The 19,245-nt window shown below is 41.0% G+C and overlaps 1 protein-coding gene and 1 pseudogene across 1 annotated transcript; both read right to left on the bottom strand.

Annotated features, from left to right (window-relative positions):
• Window positions 1-5,644: 5,644 nt before the first annotated feature.
• LOC115077745 lies at window positions 5,645-6,597 on the bottom strand (annotated as a pseudogene).
• Window positions 6,598-14,124: 7,527 nt separating this feature from the next.
• LOC115077744 (olfactory receptor-like protein OLF3) lies at window positions 14,125-15,087 on the bottom strand. The gene has a single exon (XM_029580030.1). It carries the CDS (start codon window positions 15,085-15,087, stop codon window positions 14,125-14,127), a length of 963 nt encoding a protein of 320 aa, XP_029435890.1.
• Between the last annotated feature and the right edge of the window lie 4,158 nt (window positions 15,088-19,245).

The raw sequence follows: 19,245 nt of genomic DNA, 5'->3' as shown, positions 1-19,245 counted from the left end.
CAATCTCTCACCAAAAAATCCCTGATTCTCAATGACTATCTCTTAGACTCCAACCCAGACATCTGTACCATAACAGAAACCTGGCTCAAACCAACGGACATTGCAATAATAAATCAACTCCCCACCGATCTCTACGACTTCTTCTCCCTCCCTCGTCTCAAAAAAAGGGGAGGGGGCATTCTTTTGGCAGCCAAAAAAGATTTGAAATTCTCCCACCTCTCAGTCAAATCAGATTCTAAACTTGAAGTAGGACTTTTCAAAACAGCCCAACTCCAAGTCCTACTTGTTTATGCCCCTCCGGGCCTTCTGGACTCAGATGCCTCCCCCTTTGTAGAAATTATAACAACACATTTGAATTTAGAATCCCCGGCTATTATTTTAGGAGATTTCAATATACATGTGGACAACCCTACACTTACCACCAATTGCGAGGCTCTACTCACTGCCCTCTCAGCTATGGGATTTAATCAGATTGTCAACAAGCCCACCCATAAAGCTGGCCATACCCTGGACCTCATCTTCGTGAACGCAGGGATCAAATACACTTCCCCTCCTTCTTGCACCCCGGTCCCGTGGTCAGATCATTCACTAATCACCGCCACTTTCTCTCTGACACAATTCAGGAAAAATCCCCCTTCAAAATCCTCATTTCTCTACAGAAGACCCTGTTCGTCTAGCGACCTCAACAACCTGCTCACTTCAGAGCTTCCTCACCTTAACCTCTCTGACCCTAACTCAGCCATCCTATCCTGGAACAACATCACCGAGGCAGTAGCAAACAAACTATGTCCTCTTTCAGCAAAAAAACTAAACACAAACTCAATAAAAAGACAACCATGGTTCTCAAACAACCTCCATAAGCTTAAACAGAGCCTTAGACACAAAAAAAACAAATGGCGTAAGGCCCCATGCCCCAGCACCTTAGCCGCCTACAAACTAGCTTTACATCACTACAAGAACTCCACCCTAAAATCAAAAAGGGATTACTATGCGAGCAAAATACATGACCTTGTATTTGATGCAAAAGCTCTTTTCGCTTACGTATCCAACCTGACTCACATCAACACTCCAGATATTCCCATAGACCTAGCTCAATCCTAAGCCGAGGAATTAGCTACTTTCTTCCAAGATAAAATATCTAACCTGCTAAAGCGACTGACCTCTAGTAACAATACTCTCACTGCTGCCCGACAGATTCTAAACAAAGGAACCTCCTTTGAGTCATTCGAACCCATCACAGCCTCTGATATCCTTCTGTTACTTAAGAAAATGAAACCTTCCTCCCACCCCATCGACCAAATACCTACAAAGCTCCTCCTAATACCAGAAACAATCTCCAAAACCCTGGCAGATATCATCAACTGCTCATTATCCCAGGGAATTTTCCCAGAAGAACTTAAACTAGCTTCTCTAAAACCACTCTTAAAGAAACCTAATCTAGACCCTAAAGACCCCAACAACTTTCGCCCGATTTCAAATCTTCCATTTATTGCCAAGATAATGGAAAAGCTGGTCAACACTAAACTCTCCAATTACATTGAAGACCACAAAATACTTTACCCCTCACAATATGGATTCCGTAAAGCATTAAGCACGGAAACTCTACTCATTTCCCTGACAGATAACATCATCATGGGACTAGACAAAGGCCAATCCTTCCTACTTATTCTTTTAGACCTATCGGCCGCATTTGATACCATCAACCACTCCACCCTCCTCAACCAACTGTCGATCATAGGAATTTCAGGAACTGCTCTAACATGGTTCAATTCATTCCTCAGCAACAGAGGCTATAAGGTCAAGATCCATAATAAGGAATCTTCCCGCCATTCCTCTTCTTTAGGAGTTCCTCAGGGTTCCTCCCTCTCACCTACACTCTTTAATATTTACCTTCTTCCGCTTTGTCAACTGCTAACCCACTTGAAACTAATTCACTTCCTATACGCAGATGATGTGCAGATCTTGATCCCTATTAAAGAAACCATCACCAAAACTCTGGAATTCTGGGAACTGTCTTAAAGAAATCAATCTCTTCCTCTCGGGTTTAAACTTGATATTAAATACGGCTAAGACGGAACTTCTTATCATTTCACCAGAAAACAACAACCCATCTCCGTGTCTTCCAACCAACCCACCTACCACCCAAACAAGGGACTTAAGAATAATTATCGACAACCATCTTAACTTAAAATCCTTCATCAAACAAACTACTAAAGACGGATTCTATAAACTCCAGGTACTTAAAAGAATCAAACCGCTCCTTCACGTGCGAGACTTCAGAACGGCCCTTCAAGCAGTTATCTTTTCTAAGATAGACTATTGCAATTCTATCTTACTAGGTCTCCCTTCCACTTCCATCAAACCCCTTCAGATGCTCCAGAACACAGCTGCGAGAATTCTGACCAACACCAGGAGAAGAGATCACATTTCCCCCACTCTCAAGAACCTGCACTGGTTGCCTATACACTTTAGAATCATCCACAAATCCATCACTATTATCCACAAGGCTATACATCACCAAGCAACGCTCGATTTACAAATACCACTTAGACAACACACATCCACTAGACCCATCAGAGAAGCCTACAGAGGATCACTCCGCGTTCTTCAAACCAAAACCACTCACTACTTAACTTTCAGAGACCGAGCCTTTTCCACAGCCGGTCCTTCATTATGGAATTCTATCCCTCCGGATCTGAGACAAGAACCATGACTATCGACTTTTAGAAAAAGGCTTAAGACTTGGCTATTTAAACAAGCCTTCCCAGATCCGAACTAAATGATAGCAATTTTATAAGAGATAGCAAATTTCACAAGAGACTTCGCAATATAATGTAAATAATGTAAATAATGTAATCCTAACTGCTCGGCTCTCTTATTCTAATTCTCTTCCCAGTTTTAAGACCCTTGTTGTAATGTAACTTTTGATCTCTTTGCACTTGTTTATGTTCCGTTTTTTGTTCTCACCCCTTGTTGCATGTAAACCGGCATGATGTGGTTTCTAATCATGAATGGCGGTATAGAAAAACGCTAAATAAATAAATAAATTAATTAAAAAATGAAAGGGAGATACCTGATTAAATGAAAATATTTACTATTTAAAGATACAGCTTTTCTTTTTAATAAGACAGGTTCATGCAATACCAATATCAGGCATTTATATACTTGCTAACATTATAACATTATTTTTCCTTTTCAGCTACTTTCTTGGATAGCTTTGAAGTAAAATTACTTGGCAAGAGTAATACTGGAGTATTTCACCGCTGTGAAGGTTATGCTTTAACACCCTGAGGTAGCAAAATAATGACAGCCTTCTACTCATCATAGTAGAAATAGTTTGTATATTTCTGTAGATACCAACAAAGAACATAATATATTTATTGGGTGCCACAAAACAAAAAACCAAAAATATTTTTCCTGTCAATGCTGTCCCACATAAAATATTTCATGTGTGTCTTCTGTTCTGAGCTATCCTAAGAAAGGCATGCACAGTACCAACATTAGCAAACTGATTTACTTTATTTATTTATTTATTTATTTATTTAAAAACGGTTCTATACCGTTGCTAAGTTATATACCATCGCAACGGTTTACATATCGGCACATATTTAATGTCGATAATAGTGTACTATAGTACATTCTAACAGGTGCTATTAAAGGTTCGGTTACAATATATCAATATACATAGTCATTTAGCGAAGTAGATCATGACCAGATGTACCAAGGTACTTACTCGGGTAGTTTTATTACACATAGGGGTAGATTTTTAAAAACAGCGCGATCGCATACTTTTGTTTGCGCAGCAGGCGCAACCAAAAGTACGCTGGATTTTATAAGATACGCGCATAGCCGCGCGCATCCTCTAAAATCCTGGATCGGCGCGCGCAAGGCTGCCGATTTTGGGCAGCCGGCGAGCGCCGAGCCACGCAGCCTGCCTCCGTTCCCTCTGAGGCCGCTCTGAAATTGGAGCGGCCTCGGAGGGAACGCTCTTTCGCCCTCCCCTCACCTACCCCCCCCTTTACCTTTGTCCGTAGATTTACGCCTGCGAGAAGCAGATGTAAATCTACGCGCACCAGCGGACTGCTGGCACGCCGTCCTCCGACCCGGGGGCTGGTCCGGAGTCCTGGACCACGCCCCGGGGCCGGCGCCATGCCCCCGGTCCCGCCCCCAAAACGCCCCGCCCCCAAAATGCAGCGCCATTGGGTCCCACCCCCGACACGCCCCTTCCAAAAACCCCGGGACCTACGCGCATCCCGGGGCTCTGCACGCGCCGGCGGCCTATGGAAAATAGGTGCGCCGGCGCGCAAGGCCCTGCTCGCGTAAATCAGGCGGATTTACGCGAGCAAGGCTTTTAAAATCCGCCCGATAGTATTATATTTATGCTTATTGTGGTGTAGAGTTCATAGACTAATCTACTGTGAAGTCTTAAGTACTGTGTGTCGGTACCTTTCTGTCTTTTCCTGACTAGTTTCGCTCTTTTCACCAGTCTCTTTGTAAAATGCTTGTTTAAAAAGCAATGTTTTTAAACTTTTCTTGAATCTCTTGAGATCACTTTGTAGTCTGATCTCTGGAGGCATTGTGTTCCAGATTATGGGTCCTGCTAGAGATAGGGCTCTTTCTCTCACTTGGGTTAGTTTTGCTGTTTTAACTGATGGAATGGTTAGGAGTACTTTATTTGCTGATCGGAGGTTCCTGTGTGGAGTGTGTACCCGCAATGCTTTGTTTAACCAATCTGATTTCTCATCATAAATTAGTTTGTGAATGATACATAGGGTTTTGTATTTAATTCTGTGTTCAATTGGTAGCCAATGTAACTCTGTTAGGGTTGCAGTTATATGTCCCTTCTTCTTTTTCCAGTTAGTATTCTGGCTGCTGTGGTCTTAATGTCGTATTAGGTAGTCCTAGCATAAGGGCGTTGCAGTAGTCCATGCTGGAGAAAATTAGTGCCTGTAGTATTGTTCGGAAGTCATTTTGAGTTAGTAGTGGTTTAGGTTTTCTGAGTACCATGAGCTTTGCATACCCTTCCTTTACTTTAGTGATATGTGTTGTTTCAGATGATTTCAGGGTCTATAATTATTCCCAAGTTACGTACTTTTCCAGCTAATTCAATTTTCTGGTTACCTTTGAGTATTATTGAGGTTTGACTGATTTCAGAATTTTTTCGTTTTAAGTCTTGCAGAGTTATTTATTTATTTATTTAGCACTTTTATATACCGATTTTCCAGTAACAGAATTACTAATCAAGTCGGTTTACATTCTAAACATAACAATGACAAGTTGATGTCTTACAATAAACAGGTAGTTAGAACTTGGATACAGATAAATGGGGTTAACAACAAAACGTAAAAGTTACGGAGCCTAATGTAGGCTGGAGAACAGATGTTAGGCATAAGGCTAGGTTTATTATTTTAGACTGCATAAAGATAAATAAATTACATGAGCGTTCTCTAGGGGGTTACCAATGAAGGGATCATTGGAAGGAATTGAACTAGCTGAAGTTATGAGAATGCTTGGTTGAATAACCAAGTCTTGAGTCTTTTTTAAATATAGTGGGGCATTGCACTAGTCTGAGGTCTGATGGGAGAGAGTTCCAGAGTTTGGGACCGGCCAAATCCATTAGCTGAACAGGAATTTTGTAAACTGTTTAGTGGCTCACATATTTTGGCTTCCTGCTTAAAGCTTTCTTCAGAGCCACTTTTAACTCTTTGCTCCTCAAGCTATAGATCAAGGGGTTTAACAGTGGTAGAGTGAATATATACACTGCAGTAGGCAGCTTGTTTGATTTAGTAGAGTCCCCTGAGCTGGGCTCCATGTATATTCCTATCATAGTCCCATATAAGAGAATGATGACTATGAGGTGGGAGAAGCAGGTAGAGAAGGCCTTGCTTTTCCCCTCTGCAGATCGTATTTTCAGGATGGTGGAGATGATAAACACATACGATGTCAGGGTAAGGAGAAATGGGGTCAAACCTGAAATTACAGATGCAGCCAATATCATAGTGTCAAGGACAAAGGTGTCAGTGCAGGAAAGTTTCAGCACTGCTGTGATTTCGCAGAAGAAATGATTGATCACATTGGAGTTACAGAAAGAAAACTGGGATATAACGACAGTGTGTGGCAATGTCTCTAATGATCCTGTTACCCATGTGACAGCTGCCAGAAGCACGCAGACCCTCTTATTCATAATGATGGTGTAACGCAGGGGATTGCAGATTGCAACATAACGATCAAACGCCATGGCAGTTAAAAGCAGAATCTCTGTATCAACACACATCATATAGCAGTACATCTGCAGAATGCATCCACTGAAAGATATGTAACTGTTGTTTGTCAGAAAGTTTGGCAGCAGTTTTGGCAGAATAGTGGTCAAGGTGCAGATATCTAAGGCAGATAAGTTGGCCAGGAAAAAAAATACATGGGAGTGTGCAGGTGTGGCTCGGCACATACTATGCAGATAATGAGGAGGTTCAGCAGCACGGCCATCAGGTAGAGAAATAGGAAGAGAGGGAGCTGCAGCTCTGGGAATTCTGAGAACCCCAGAAACAGAAATTCTGTCACAATGGTGTGGTTTTCCATTTCCCTGTACTTATGCTCCATAAGGCGCTGAATAGAGTGCAAAGGAGATCCATAACAAAGAATATTATGTAATCCGCTTCAAGTTTTAGATTGAAAGAAAGAAGAGTCATCATCAAGAACATTAATATAAATTAAGCAGCATACGTAACAAAATATTTCCAAATTTGTTAAAGTAATATATAAGAACAGCCAGAACAGAAAATAAGTAATGAAACGCTCAAATATAGCGATGTCAAATACAAGGGGATCCAATAACAACATACAATAGCCCCAGGTATATGTAGACATTCAAAACATGTTTTATTCCAATTCTCTGCCACTAGATAATAATAATAAAGACCTCATACTAGGCTCCATCAGCAGCTAATACTTTCATAGCCTCTTAAATAATCATAGGTCTAATCTTAATTTTTTTGAAATGTTTTTGTTTTACAAATACAGTTTCAGTATTTATCTTTCATAAATGTTTTTACAGTTGGTGAAGATGACTTTTAATAATATGGTTCCCAACATGGGTCCATGTTTCATATAGGATCTACATTAGTGGTTGATTAGATGTTTTCTTCCATAATTAATACTCCACCATGAAGAATGCAACAAAATTGATGCTATCTGTGGAGATAGTGTGAAATAAAATAATCACGAAAACAAAGAAGACCACTCAATCATGCTCACTCTGACAGCGTTCATGGCTAGTTTAGCACTAAAGTATTCACTGGAAGTATATCCAAAATGTGTCACACATACAGAATATTTTATGTAATGGACAAAAACGCTATATTAAAAAATACAATGTAAATTAAAATTAAACTGTACTAGTCAATACCTAAATTAAGGCTGTGAATTGAAATTGTGTTTAAATTAAAAATCCAGAATTGTTCCCTATAGTCAAATCTGCATTCGTGATTGCCTTCCTATGGGGAGAGGGAAACGTGTTCAAATATTCCCTATTGCATATCTTCAAAAGAGCGTCCCACGTCTGTGCAGGGTGGAATTAAGGGTACTTGAAGTTTATGAGTAGAAATACAACTTTTATGTTCTGATTTTGATTTTCCATTTAGTTCTTCCAATGTATGTCTTCTTACATAGCATATGATGAAATATACAACATATGTGGGGTTACAGTCTTTTGATTCATAATGTTTTACTTTTTTCTCCAGTATTGGGTCTTGCTATTCATGCCCAGATAGCAAGACATGAGCAAATGGCTCATTGTCCACAAGCAATATGGCCCTGAGTGACCAAAACCTGTCAAGGGGTTCAGATGATAAATACAAATTTACTACCATATCTTTGATATCGTGTGCATTTTTAGTATTTCCCAGTATTTGAAAATAATCACTGCAATGACTGAAGTGACATGAGAGTAGCGAATCACGTACACTGTTTATGAATTTAAGGAATCTTGCTTGTCTAAGAGTAGCCAAGATCAGTCTGCATTGAAAGACATTTGTAAGTTCTTTTATATTATAGGAAAGGTATGCACTCTTACAAGACGTGGAGCAGTGAGTTCTTGTGCTTGACAGATGAAGTCTTTTTTTGTCAGAGAACATTCGCCAAATTAATTGTCCCACAGGAAGTTTCTTCTTTAGCCGATATGGATGAAATCTTGAGAATTGCAATAGGTTGTTAATGTTCAGACAATTTTCAGTACACTGATGTGCCAATACATTGTTGATTTTTGAAAATTAAAATATCTAAAAATGATATTGAGTTGGGATCACCCTTAGCACACTGCATCGCCCTGGGACACACTTTGAGGATATGCGGTGGGGAATACTTGAACACATTCTCCTCTCCCAATCGGAAAGGAGAACCAGACTATAGGGAACAATTCTGAATTTTTAGTTTAAGCACAATTTTACCACACAGCCTTCATTTAGAAATTGACTTGTACAGTTTAATTTAAATTTAAATTGAATTATTTCTTGTCCAATATAAAAAAAATCTGTATATATGACACCATTCAGAAATCGTTCTGTTTCAAATTTTGGCGCCAGACTAGCCCTGAACACTGTCAGAGTGAGCACGATTGAGTGATCTTCTTTGCTTTTGTGTTTTATTTTATTTCACACTATTTGCGAAGATAACATCAGTGTTGCTGCATTCTAGCTTTTCATGGTGAAGTATTGATTATGGAAGAAAACATCTAATCAATCCCTGACACAGATCCTATGCTAAACACAGACTCATGTCAGGAATCATTTTATTAATTCAGATCTTCACCAACTATAAAAGCATTTCTGAAAGATAAGTAATGAAATTGTATTTGCAAAACCAAGAAAGTTCAAAAATATTACAGTTGGACCTATGATTATTTAAAAGGCTATGATGCATTTACATACTGGTGGAGCCTAGTATGATGTCTTTATTATTATAATCTAGAGGTGGCGATTTGGAGGTGAACATGTTTTGGATGTGTACTTATCCCTGGGTCTATCTCATGTTGTTTGCAGAATATAAGTAAAACTGTCTGCTGTTATTCCATAGTAGCCAGCAAGATGGCATGGGTGTGTTAGGCACTTACAGATTTCTAGATATGCCTTAGAATCAGGAATACATTTCAGCTCTATTTTGTCCTGGTTGTTCCAGCTTATTAGTCCAAGGATAGGAAGAGTCCATGATTTTGCAGGGCATCGGTTTCATGCTTCTCTTGAGCACCACCCCTGTCTTTTATTACAGATGGGGATGCAGGGTTCTTCGAGAGCTGGTTCTTTTCCTTGTGGGGCATTTTCAAGACCCCCTTCAAAAACTCCAGGCTCATCCATAGTTCTAGTTTTTTGTGTTTTTTTAGGTAGGGAGGGGAGGGGAGGGGAGGTGGACTGCTGCATGTTAGGAATTTTTAATAAAGAAGGAAAGAGAATCAGAACAAGAGTAATGGGCTGTTGGTGGGGGGGGGTCGTTTACAAAGGGTAGGGGGCTCGAGAGGCAGTGATGCTGATTTTCAGTGGTAGGTGTCTAGAACTGTAATATCTGGCCATCTAAGTTCACCAGAATATTTGTTTAAAGATAGCCAGCCAAAAACAGCTATCTTATTTATTTATTTATTTATTTATTTTAGCATTTTTATATACCGACATCCGTTTGCACATCGTATCGGTTTACATAAAACATGAACAGCGTCGCCGTAACGACAGGCATAGCCTTTACAGGGAACAAAAAACTGTAGCAAGATGCTGAATACAGGTTAACTAGGTACAATACCTGCTAAATAGGTATCCCTTCAGTGTATATTTGTACATGCTCCAGTCTAAAGAAAACTAAAATCTGATCCTGTTACTTGCCTTCTTCAATGTATTTGAAGGGATTTCTGTTTAGCAGGTATCCCTTCAATGTATCCCTTCAAATATCCTTCAATGTATCCCTTCAAATATCCTGCTTAGCAGGTAAGATATCTGCTAAGCAGGTATCTTACCTGCTAAACAGGAATTTGAATATTGATCTCTTAGTAAAGCTTAGGAATGCATCCTGGGCAGAATGGATTCTCAATTAGCTTTCCATCAAGCATCCCAATGATAATTGAAAGCATTTCTATATATGGCACAATAAGCTGTAAAGGCGCCACTCATAAAAATCATGCTGATATCATCCACAATTATATACATTACGTTTGAAGACAGCATGAACAGCTACTGAGTGGATCTTCACCAGAGCCCCATGCAGTTATTGTACTGATATCTATAAAGCATAAATACAGCACCAAGAGCTGAAGAGCAGATCTTCACCAATGCCACATTCAGTTATTGTACTGATATCTATAAAGCATAAATACAGCACCAAGAGCTGAAGAGCAGATCTTCACCAGTGCTACATTCAGGCTTCATACTGATGCATATAAATCTGGAATACAGCATGGAAACCTGGTAAGGGGACATATAATTGTAAAATTGGAAAGAACAAGGAGAAGAAAGTATGTAGGAGGAATGACTGACCTTATAGTTTAGTGGCTTGAGTACCAGGGAGATCAGAATTCAAATTCTACACCTCTTGCTGATATACCTTGTGACCTTAAGTAAGTCACATTATCTCACATTGCCTCAGGTATCCACTTAGTTTATAAGCTGTTTGGGGAAGGGACTTAGTGTACCTGACTACTTATTACATTTCTACAGTATTGTGTATGTTCAATAGTACTATAAATATAAGCATTATTATATTGCTCTATAAAATTATTATAAATGTACACATTAATATAGCAATGCCAGTTGAAAAGATAATAATAATGTTCAAAGTGAATGGAAAGTCACCAAGAGGTTGATATTCAAAGTTTTGTTCGACAAATGTTTGGAGTTAATTAGAAAAAATTGAATTCTTAAATTTTTCCCATACCCTCTGGAAAAATTATTCCTGGGCATATTATAGCCCAGATAAAATGGTTTTACTTTGTCCAGGCTACAGTGATAATCAGCATTATGCAAATAAATTTATCTAGGTAACATTGGTTGGCCTAAAATTACTCTACACCAGATATTCATGCTAGCCACGTTCTTGCTGAATATCTGGAGTAAGTTAGTTGGACAAAGGTGTCAGGGTAGCTAGTTGATGCAGCCAGGTTAACATCAATTTCCAAGTAATCAATCTGATATTATAAATATAATATGTCCATTGCAGTAATTGAATAAAATGAATAAGCTTCTTTAGAAGCTTTTGCTATTATCTGCCTGTTGACTGATTTACCACAATGGAGAAGCAGAACCTGCAGGGACACATTCGGGGTTTCTATGGTGAATATTGAAAATGTTTGTGGCATTAGGTTTCCTCAAGAAGAGTTAGCTATAATTTTGTAAATATTACAGTTAGAGCTATAAATATTAAATTTTAGATAATCTTCTAATATATAATTAACTTCATTTTCTCTGGGTGTTATATTTATACCATTCTAGGTTTGGGATCTTTAGATAAATTTCCTGCAAGACATTCCACAGATGCACTCATCTGATGCCTTGAGTGTAAGCAAGCACCGACTGCACAGAGTCTGCCAACCTGAACAAAGGATCCCCCAGTGTCACCGAGCTCATGAAATCCGCCTCCAATACTCTACAGGATTCAGCAAGAAGCCGAGCACCATCCTTAATAGCAAGAAAACTGGCAGGATAAAGAAACCAGACAGCAGGACACAAAGTGGTGCGAATTGTTGTTCAGAATATAAAATGCATTGTATTTAGGTCAATTGAATATTTGCCTTTTAATTTAGGCATCATTTTAAAATAAAGACATTTGAATTTGTAAATCTGGAAAGGTTTGCTCTTTAAATGTCATGATGGGATTTATTAGTCAACTGCTCCAAGGAGATTATTAAAAAGAATCATATTTAGCATTTGCTTAGATGAGAAGGGGACTCATTTATTTCCATACCTGATGATGAATTACTCAACAAGAAAACCCATTCCCTAAGATCTTCCTTACATCAGGTTTATTATCATAACAGATAAAATCAATTGAAATACATGAGCATTCAGTAAAGAACTCCTAAATATTATATCTGACTCATTATGGAAAATATTTGTACATGTTCCAGTCTAAAGAAAACTAAAATCTGATCCTGTTACTTACCTTCTTCGCCAATGGGCCTACATCTCTGGAACACAGAAGCTGATGACCCTTTATACTTTGCTTTGTGTATTCCTTTGGGTATTCATTTATACTTCCTTTTGGGCTATGAACCATGGAGACACAGTTTGTTTTTTCTTTTGCCACATTAACATAGTCATATAATAATAATTTGAGAAATGCTCTATATATTTTCTATAGCTGCCAGCCCTCCCCCAGGAGGCAGGGCTGGATCACCAGGCTCTGGCATTGCTGGAGGACATCATTTCCTGATGGCATTTATCAGGCTAATAGAGTCATTTTACAAGGTGCAATAGCCCATTATCGCGGAGGTAAAATTAAAATTAGGGGAAGGGGTGGGGTTAGGGAGGAGCTTGGGAGGGGTTTGGGGAAATGGGGTGGTGACACCACTGCTGGTGATAATGTTTTGGACATTATCGCCGGCAGTAGCACGGGAAATAGCGCCACCTTTTAGCGTGGCTCTATGGGGGCCATAGTGTGCAGTCCGGTCGCACCACAGTGTTGCATCCATTGGTCTTAGATGGCTTCAACCTCTGTGCCTCACCTTTCTTCCTACTCTCTCCTCAAGCCTTGGGAAGATGGCTGCTGCTGCGTCTTCTTGCTGCTCTCTCCAGTGTCCCTGGATCGGCAATGGCGACAGTGTTCGCCATGATTTTCCTGAGGGCCTCTTAGGGTGTGCCTGTGCACGCCACCCACATCTTTATCCAAGTCATGGCGGGAACCTTTGGGGCGTCTCCTTCGAGTGACATCATCACATCCTGGCATTTAGCCTGCCCTTCGCTTGCTAACAAACTGAGTTAGCAAGGATTGGATTGCCTCTGGTCTAAGCTGCTCTGCTGCTTCCCAGCTGCTGCAGGAAGCTCTCTCTGCCCTTCGGGGTATTTCTTCACTAACCTGGGTACTCACTCCTCTGGGGCCCTTCTGCTCTACTTCAGGTACCTATCTTGGGATACCGGGTACTCACTCCTCGAGGGCCTGCTCTCCCTAATCTGGTGCCTGCCACTGAACAACTTCTGCCTGCCAAGACCTTCAACTATACAGCTGCTGCTTCAGTGAGTACTAACCCTCTCAGTCCGTCTCACCTTCAGCTTCAGCGCTCTGTGTCTATATCCGGGACCTGTCCCTGCTACGCTGCGCTGCCTATCACCTACTCGAGTGTGAGACTGGTCTCCTCTGCTGAGAACCCCTGGACTACTTCTACTGGGTCACCTTCACTGCTGCCCGCTCCCCGGGCAGTACCATCGAGCTGTACAATAAATACAACGTCTCTGTGTCTGCGTGCTTAGAGTCTAGGCTAGTACTGCGGCTCCTCATGGGGCTCCTCCCCATGGGAGTGGCCATCACTGTAGTCCCCAAGAATCCACTCCAACACCTCAAAACCATAACACACAGCAGGTGAAACCGCACTGCCGAGATGCGGCCGGCTGCACACTAGTGCCCCCCACACCTTTTTTTGCCCCTCCCCCCGCCCTTTACCACTGAGAGGAGAGGGGAAAGGAGAAAGGGTAGGAAGTTAGGTATGAGGTATAATGGGCTATTGCACCTTGTAAAATGACTCTATTAGCCTGATAAATGCCATCAGGAAATGATGTCCTCCAGCAATGCCAGAGCCTGGTGATCCAGCCCTGCCTCCTGGGGGAGGGCTGGCAGCTATAGAAAATATATAGAGCATTTCTCAAATTATTATTATATGACTATGTTAATGTGGCAAAATAAAAAACAAACTGTGTCTCCAGGGTTCATATCCCAAAAGGAAGTATAAATGAATACCCAAAGGAATACACAAAGCAAAGTATAAAGGGTCATCAGCTTCTGTGTTCCAGAGATGTAGGGCCCGTTGGAGAAGAAGGTAAGTACCAGGATCAGATTTTAGTTTTCTTTAGACTGGAACATGTACAAATATTTTCCATAATGAGTCAGATATAATATTATTATTAGTCTTGAGCTTCCTTTGCTAGAACAGCAAACTTACAGAAGCTATTGGTGGGGCAAAAATATTGTCTTCCTCATTATGACTTTTTTCAGAGCCACTTTCAACTCTTTGCTTCTCACACTATAAATCAAGGGGTTTAACAGTGGTAGGCTGACGATATACAATGCAGTAGGCAGCTTGTTTGATTTCTTAGAGTCCCATGGCTTGGGCTGCATGTACACTCCTATCATAGTCCCATATAACAGAATGATGACTGTCAGGTGGGAGGAGCAGGTGGAGAAGGCTCTGCTTTTCCCTTCTGTGGAACGGATTTTCAGGATGGTAGAGATAATAAACACATAGGATATTAGGATTAGGAGAAATGGAGTAAAGACTGTAAGCACTCCTTCTGCAAAAGTTATAACTGGAATGACAGAGGTGTCTGTGCAGGAAAGTTTCACCACTGCTGAGATTTCACAGAAGAAGTGATTGATTACATTGGAGTCACAGAAAGAAAACTGGGATATAATGATAGTGTGTGGCAATGATTCTATCAAACCTGTTACCCATGAGATACCTGCCAGAAGAGCACAGACCCTCTTATTCATGATGATGGTGTAACGCAGGGGATTGCATATTGCAACATAACGGTCATAGGCCATCCCAGTAAGAAGTATAAATTCTGCACCTAGGCATCCCAGATAGAAATACATCTGCAGAAAGCATCTGCTAAAAGATATGTTATTGCTGTTTGTTAGAAGAATTGACAGTAACTTTGGAACAATAATGGTCAAAGAGCAGATATCAATGACGGACAAGTTGAGCAGGAAGAAATACATGGGGGTGTGCAGGTGTGGATCAGCACATACTATGCAGATTATGAGGAGATTCCCCAGCACAGCCATCAGGTAGAGCAGTGAGAAGAGAGTGAAGAGAGGGAGCTGCAGCTCCGGGAATTCTGAGAACCCAAGAAGCAGGAATGTGGTCAACCTGCTGTGGTTTCCCACTTTATAGAATTCATAACTCATGGGTGCTGAAAGGAAGAAAAACAAAGAGAATGGAGAAAATGATGAGGAACAAGGCAGCTTTGAGACCAAAACATTTATATCAGAACATATTCCCACAAACACTGAATTAATACATCAGACCAAGTAAGCTAGAAATGATGTATTATTTTGAAGTTACCAGCAGTTTGGCATTGGTGTGGTTGACCACAACTTTTTTATTTCTGCCTGACTTGATAGATGTTATTTATATTTCACACTCCTTTAGATGATCAATTTGTGAAGAACAAGGAAGCAATCAAAGCAGTTATGCATGTAAATGTAACATACCATCATAGCAATTTTCAAAAGCCATTTATGTTCATAAAGTTTCACATAAAAAAAACCTATAGAGAATTCTATGGCATATATTGTATAGGTTTTCAAAAGCCCACTTACATGGTCAAAGTGCATTTACACAGTAAACCCCAATTTTATGCGTGTAAATGCTTTTGCGAATTACCTAGATATGGGGTGAAATATGTGCACATATATATTTAAAATAGGTGGGTAAAGTACACATGTTCAATCCATCGATATACATGGTTTCAATGCACTGCTGTTACCCGGATCGCTCCAGGGGCGATCTGGGTAACTATAGACCAGTGAGCCTGACTTCAGTGCAGGGAAAAATAGTGGAAACTATTCTCAAGATCAAAATCGTAGAGCATATAGAAAGACATGGTTTAATGGAATACAGTCAACATGGATTTACCCAAGGGAAGTCTTGCTTAACAAATCTGCTTCAGTTTTTTGAAGGGGTTAATAAACATGTGGATAAAGGTGAACCGTTAGATGTAGTGTATTTGGATTTTCAGAAGGCATTTGACAAAGTCCCTCATGAGAGGTTTCTACGAAAACTAAAAAGTCATGGGATAGGAGGCGATGTCCTTTCATGGATTACAAACTGGTTAAAAAACAGGAAACAGAGAGTAGAATTAAATGGTCAATTTTCTCAGTGGAAAAGGGTAAACAGTCGAGTGCCTCAGAGATCTGTACTTGGACCGGTGCTTTTCAAAATATATATAAATGATCTGGAAAGGAAAACGACGAGTGAGGTTATCAAATTTGCGGATGATACAAAATTATTCAGAGTAGTTAAATCACAAGCAGACTGTGATATATTACAGGAGGACCTTGCAAGACTGGAAGATTGGGCATCCAAATGACAGATGAAATTTAATGTGGACAAATGCAAGGTGTTGCATATAGGGAAAAATAACCCTTGCTGTAGTTACACGATGTTAGGTTCCATATTGGGAGCTACCACCGAGGAAAGGGATCTGGGCATCATAGTGGATAGTCTTTGAAATCATTGGCTCAGTGTGCTACAGCAGTCAAAAAAGCAAATAGAATGTTAAGAATTATTAGGAAGGGAATGGTTAATAGAAAGGAAAATGTCATAATGCCTCTGTCTCGCTCCATGGTGAGACCACACCTTGAATACTGTGTACAATTCTGGTCACCGCATCTCAAAAAAGATATAGTTGAAATAGAGAAGGTACAGAGAAGGGCAACCAAAATGATAAAGGAGATGGAACATCTCCCCTATGAGGAAAGGCTGAAGAGATTAGGGCTGTTCATCTTGGAGAAGAGACGGCTGAGGGGGGATATGATAGAGGTCTTTAACATCATGAGAGGTCTTGAACGAGTAGATGTGACTCAGTTATTTACACTTTCGAATAATAGAAGGACTAGGGGGCATTCCATGAAGTTAGCAAGTAGCACATTTAAGACTAATCGGAGAAAATTCTTTTGCACTCAATGCACAATAAAGCACTGGAATTTTTTGCCAGAGGATGTGGTTAGTGCAGTTAGTGTAGCTGGGTTCAAAAAAGGTTTGGATAAGTTCTTGGAGGAGAAGTCCATTAATGGCTATTAATCAATTTTACTTAGGGAATAGCCACTGCTATTAATTGCATCAGTAGCCTATGTACTCACGTATGCTGCAGGGTAGAATTATGAATATTTTATAAAATGTGCACATATCATTTGTGGATGTTATAAAATACAAGAACAAATATGGGCACTGACATATACACACATACAGGTGAAATTTCAAAGGAGTGACGTACATAAATGTAATATACTATGTAGCAATTTTCAAAAGCTATTTATGTACGTAAAGAACACTTATGCAAGTAAATACTATGGACATTTCAATAGTATATATTGTAGCAATTTTCAAAAGCTCATTTACATGGATATATTGCATTTAGATATGTAAAAACTCATTTTTAAGCATGTAAATGGTTTTGAAAATCAAGCACATCCTGTATGTGTTGCTGTATGCAGTTGTTGGAAAGTTATCCTTCCAGGGATCTTCATCAATGTGTTAGGATTGATGCTTGAAGGAAGACCTCTCGAGCCACTGGACTTACCCATGATGCCACCAACAGCTGGATCTTGTGTTGCGGCAGGATGCCACTTGTCTCCCCTCATGTTTTACTGTAAACTCCTCTAATCTCCCCTAAGTTCATTTATGCTCCTTTAAGCTCCGTCATACTCCTTTATGTTCATCCTTTAATTGTTCACAATGTTATTTATAATGTTATTTGTTAAAATGTAAGCCCCCGAGGCGACAGTTTTATTCCTTGTACACCGGTGTGATATGTATAGTGGTTCGTTTTTCGCCCTATTTAGGAAATTTACCGAAATTTCCTAATTCGTTCGTGTTTCGGAGGCCCCGAAACACGAAATAAACGGCGGTGTTTCGGAGGCCCCGAAACCGGAAACAAAATTTCCCCCCCGACTTTCGGTGGAAATTTCGTTTGCACCACCCCCCCCCCATCCCGATCCCTCCCCAAGACTTACGACGATCCCTGGTGGTCCAGTGGGGTCCCGGCTTCCATGTGCCCTCCGTGCCAGTGCAAGCCGCGCGCCTCAAAATGGTGCCGAATAGCCCGAACTACCATGTCACAGGGGCTTTCGGCGCTATTGGTCAGCCCCTGTCACATGGCCATCGGCGCCATCTTGTGCTCCTATCATGTGACAGGAGCTGACCAATGGCGCCGAAAGCCTCTGTGACATAGTATGGGCAAAGGCTATCGGCGCCATTTTGGTTACTGGCAGCCGACAACGAAATCGCTCTCCGACCCTTGCTTGGCCCCCAGGGATTATTGGCAAGCCTTGGGGGGGTCAGGAGGGGGCTCCTGACCCCCCTGTGACATGGTAGTTCGGGCTATTCGGCACCATTTTGAGGCGCGCGGCTTGCACTGGCACGGAGGGCACATGGAAGCCGGGACTCCGCTGGACCACCAGGGATCGTCGTAAGTCTTGGGGAGGGATCGGGGGGGGGGGGGTTTGTTATATATGTACGAAAATGCTTAAAAATGTTTTTAAATGCTTGGGGTGGGTTTTTTTTTTCGCTTCGTTACCGATTCGTTTTTCGGTCCGGTTTCGGGTTTCTCGTTTCGTTTTCGGGCAAACGACCCGAAAACGAAACGAGAAGACCCGAATTATACCAAGAAGTATTCGAACCGAAAAACGACCCGGTAGAAAAAAACGAAGCACATCTCTATATTATACAGGAACGTCGGTTTATAAAAACTAAAAATAAATAAATAAATAAATAAATGTGGTGCGGGATGCCACTATGCCCACTGCTCCTCCAGTCTTCCTTAGGCATGCATGCTAGTTAAAAGCCCACAGTGAGAAAAATGCCCTCAGTGCTCACTGATGATCTCAGCACATCAGCCCTACATAAGAGCTCCCCAGAATTCCCCTCCTCACCTCAACAGCAGGTATCATCTCTAGCAGAAAGTACTAGAGATGTGAATCGGAACCAGAATCGGTTTCGGTTTTGGATTCTTGGACCATCGGGAAACTATTTTTCCCGCGGTCCAATCGTTATTTTTTTTTTATCGGCTGCACAGAGCCGATAACCCAAAAACATAGCCCGACCCTTTAAAATTAGTTCTTTAGTATCCCCCCACCCTCCGGATCCCTCCTGCCGTCCATTCCTCCTACCATGTGACAGGGGCCAGCCAATGGCATGGATACCCTGTCACATGCTAAGGGCAAAGGGCCATCTGCGCCATTTTATTTATGGCAGCTGATGGCCCGAGAGCTGGAGAATGCTCCCGGGACCCCCACTGGACCACCAGGTACTTAAAAATCTTTTTGGGGGGATGGAGGGGTCTG

Source organism: Rhinatrema bivittatum, chromosome 16 (assembly GCF_901001135.1).
Source record: "Rhinatrema bivittatum chromosome 16, aRhiBiv1.1, whole genome shotgun sequence".
In the NCBI taxonomy this organism is placed as follows: Eukaryota; Metazoa; Chordata; class Amphibia; order Gymnophiona; family Rhinatrematidae; genus Rhinatrema; species Rhinatrema bivittatum.
This window is presented reverse-complemented; position numbering and strand designations above follow the sequence as displayed.

Bases quoted from the DNA above. Each gene is read 5' to 3' on its own strand.
- LOC115077744 (XM_029580030.1), bottom strand. From the start codon at position 15,087: ATGAGTTATGAATTCTATAAAGTGGGAAACCACAGCAGGTTGACCACA.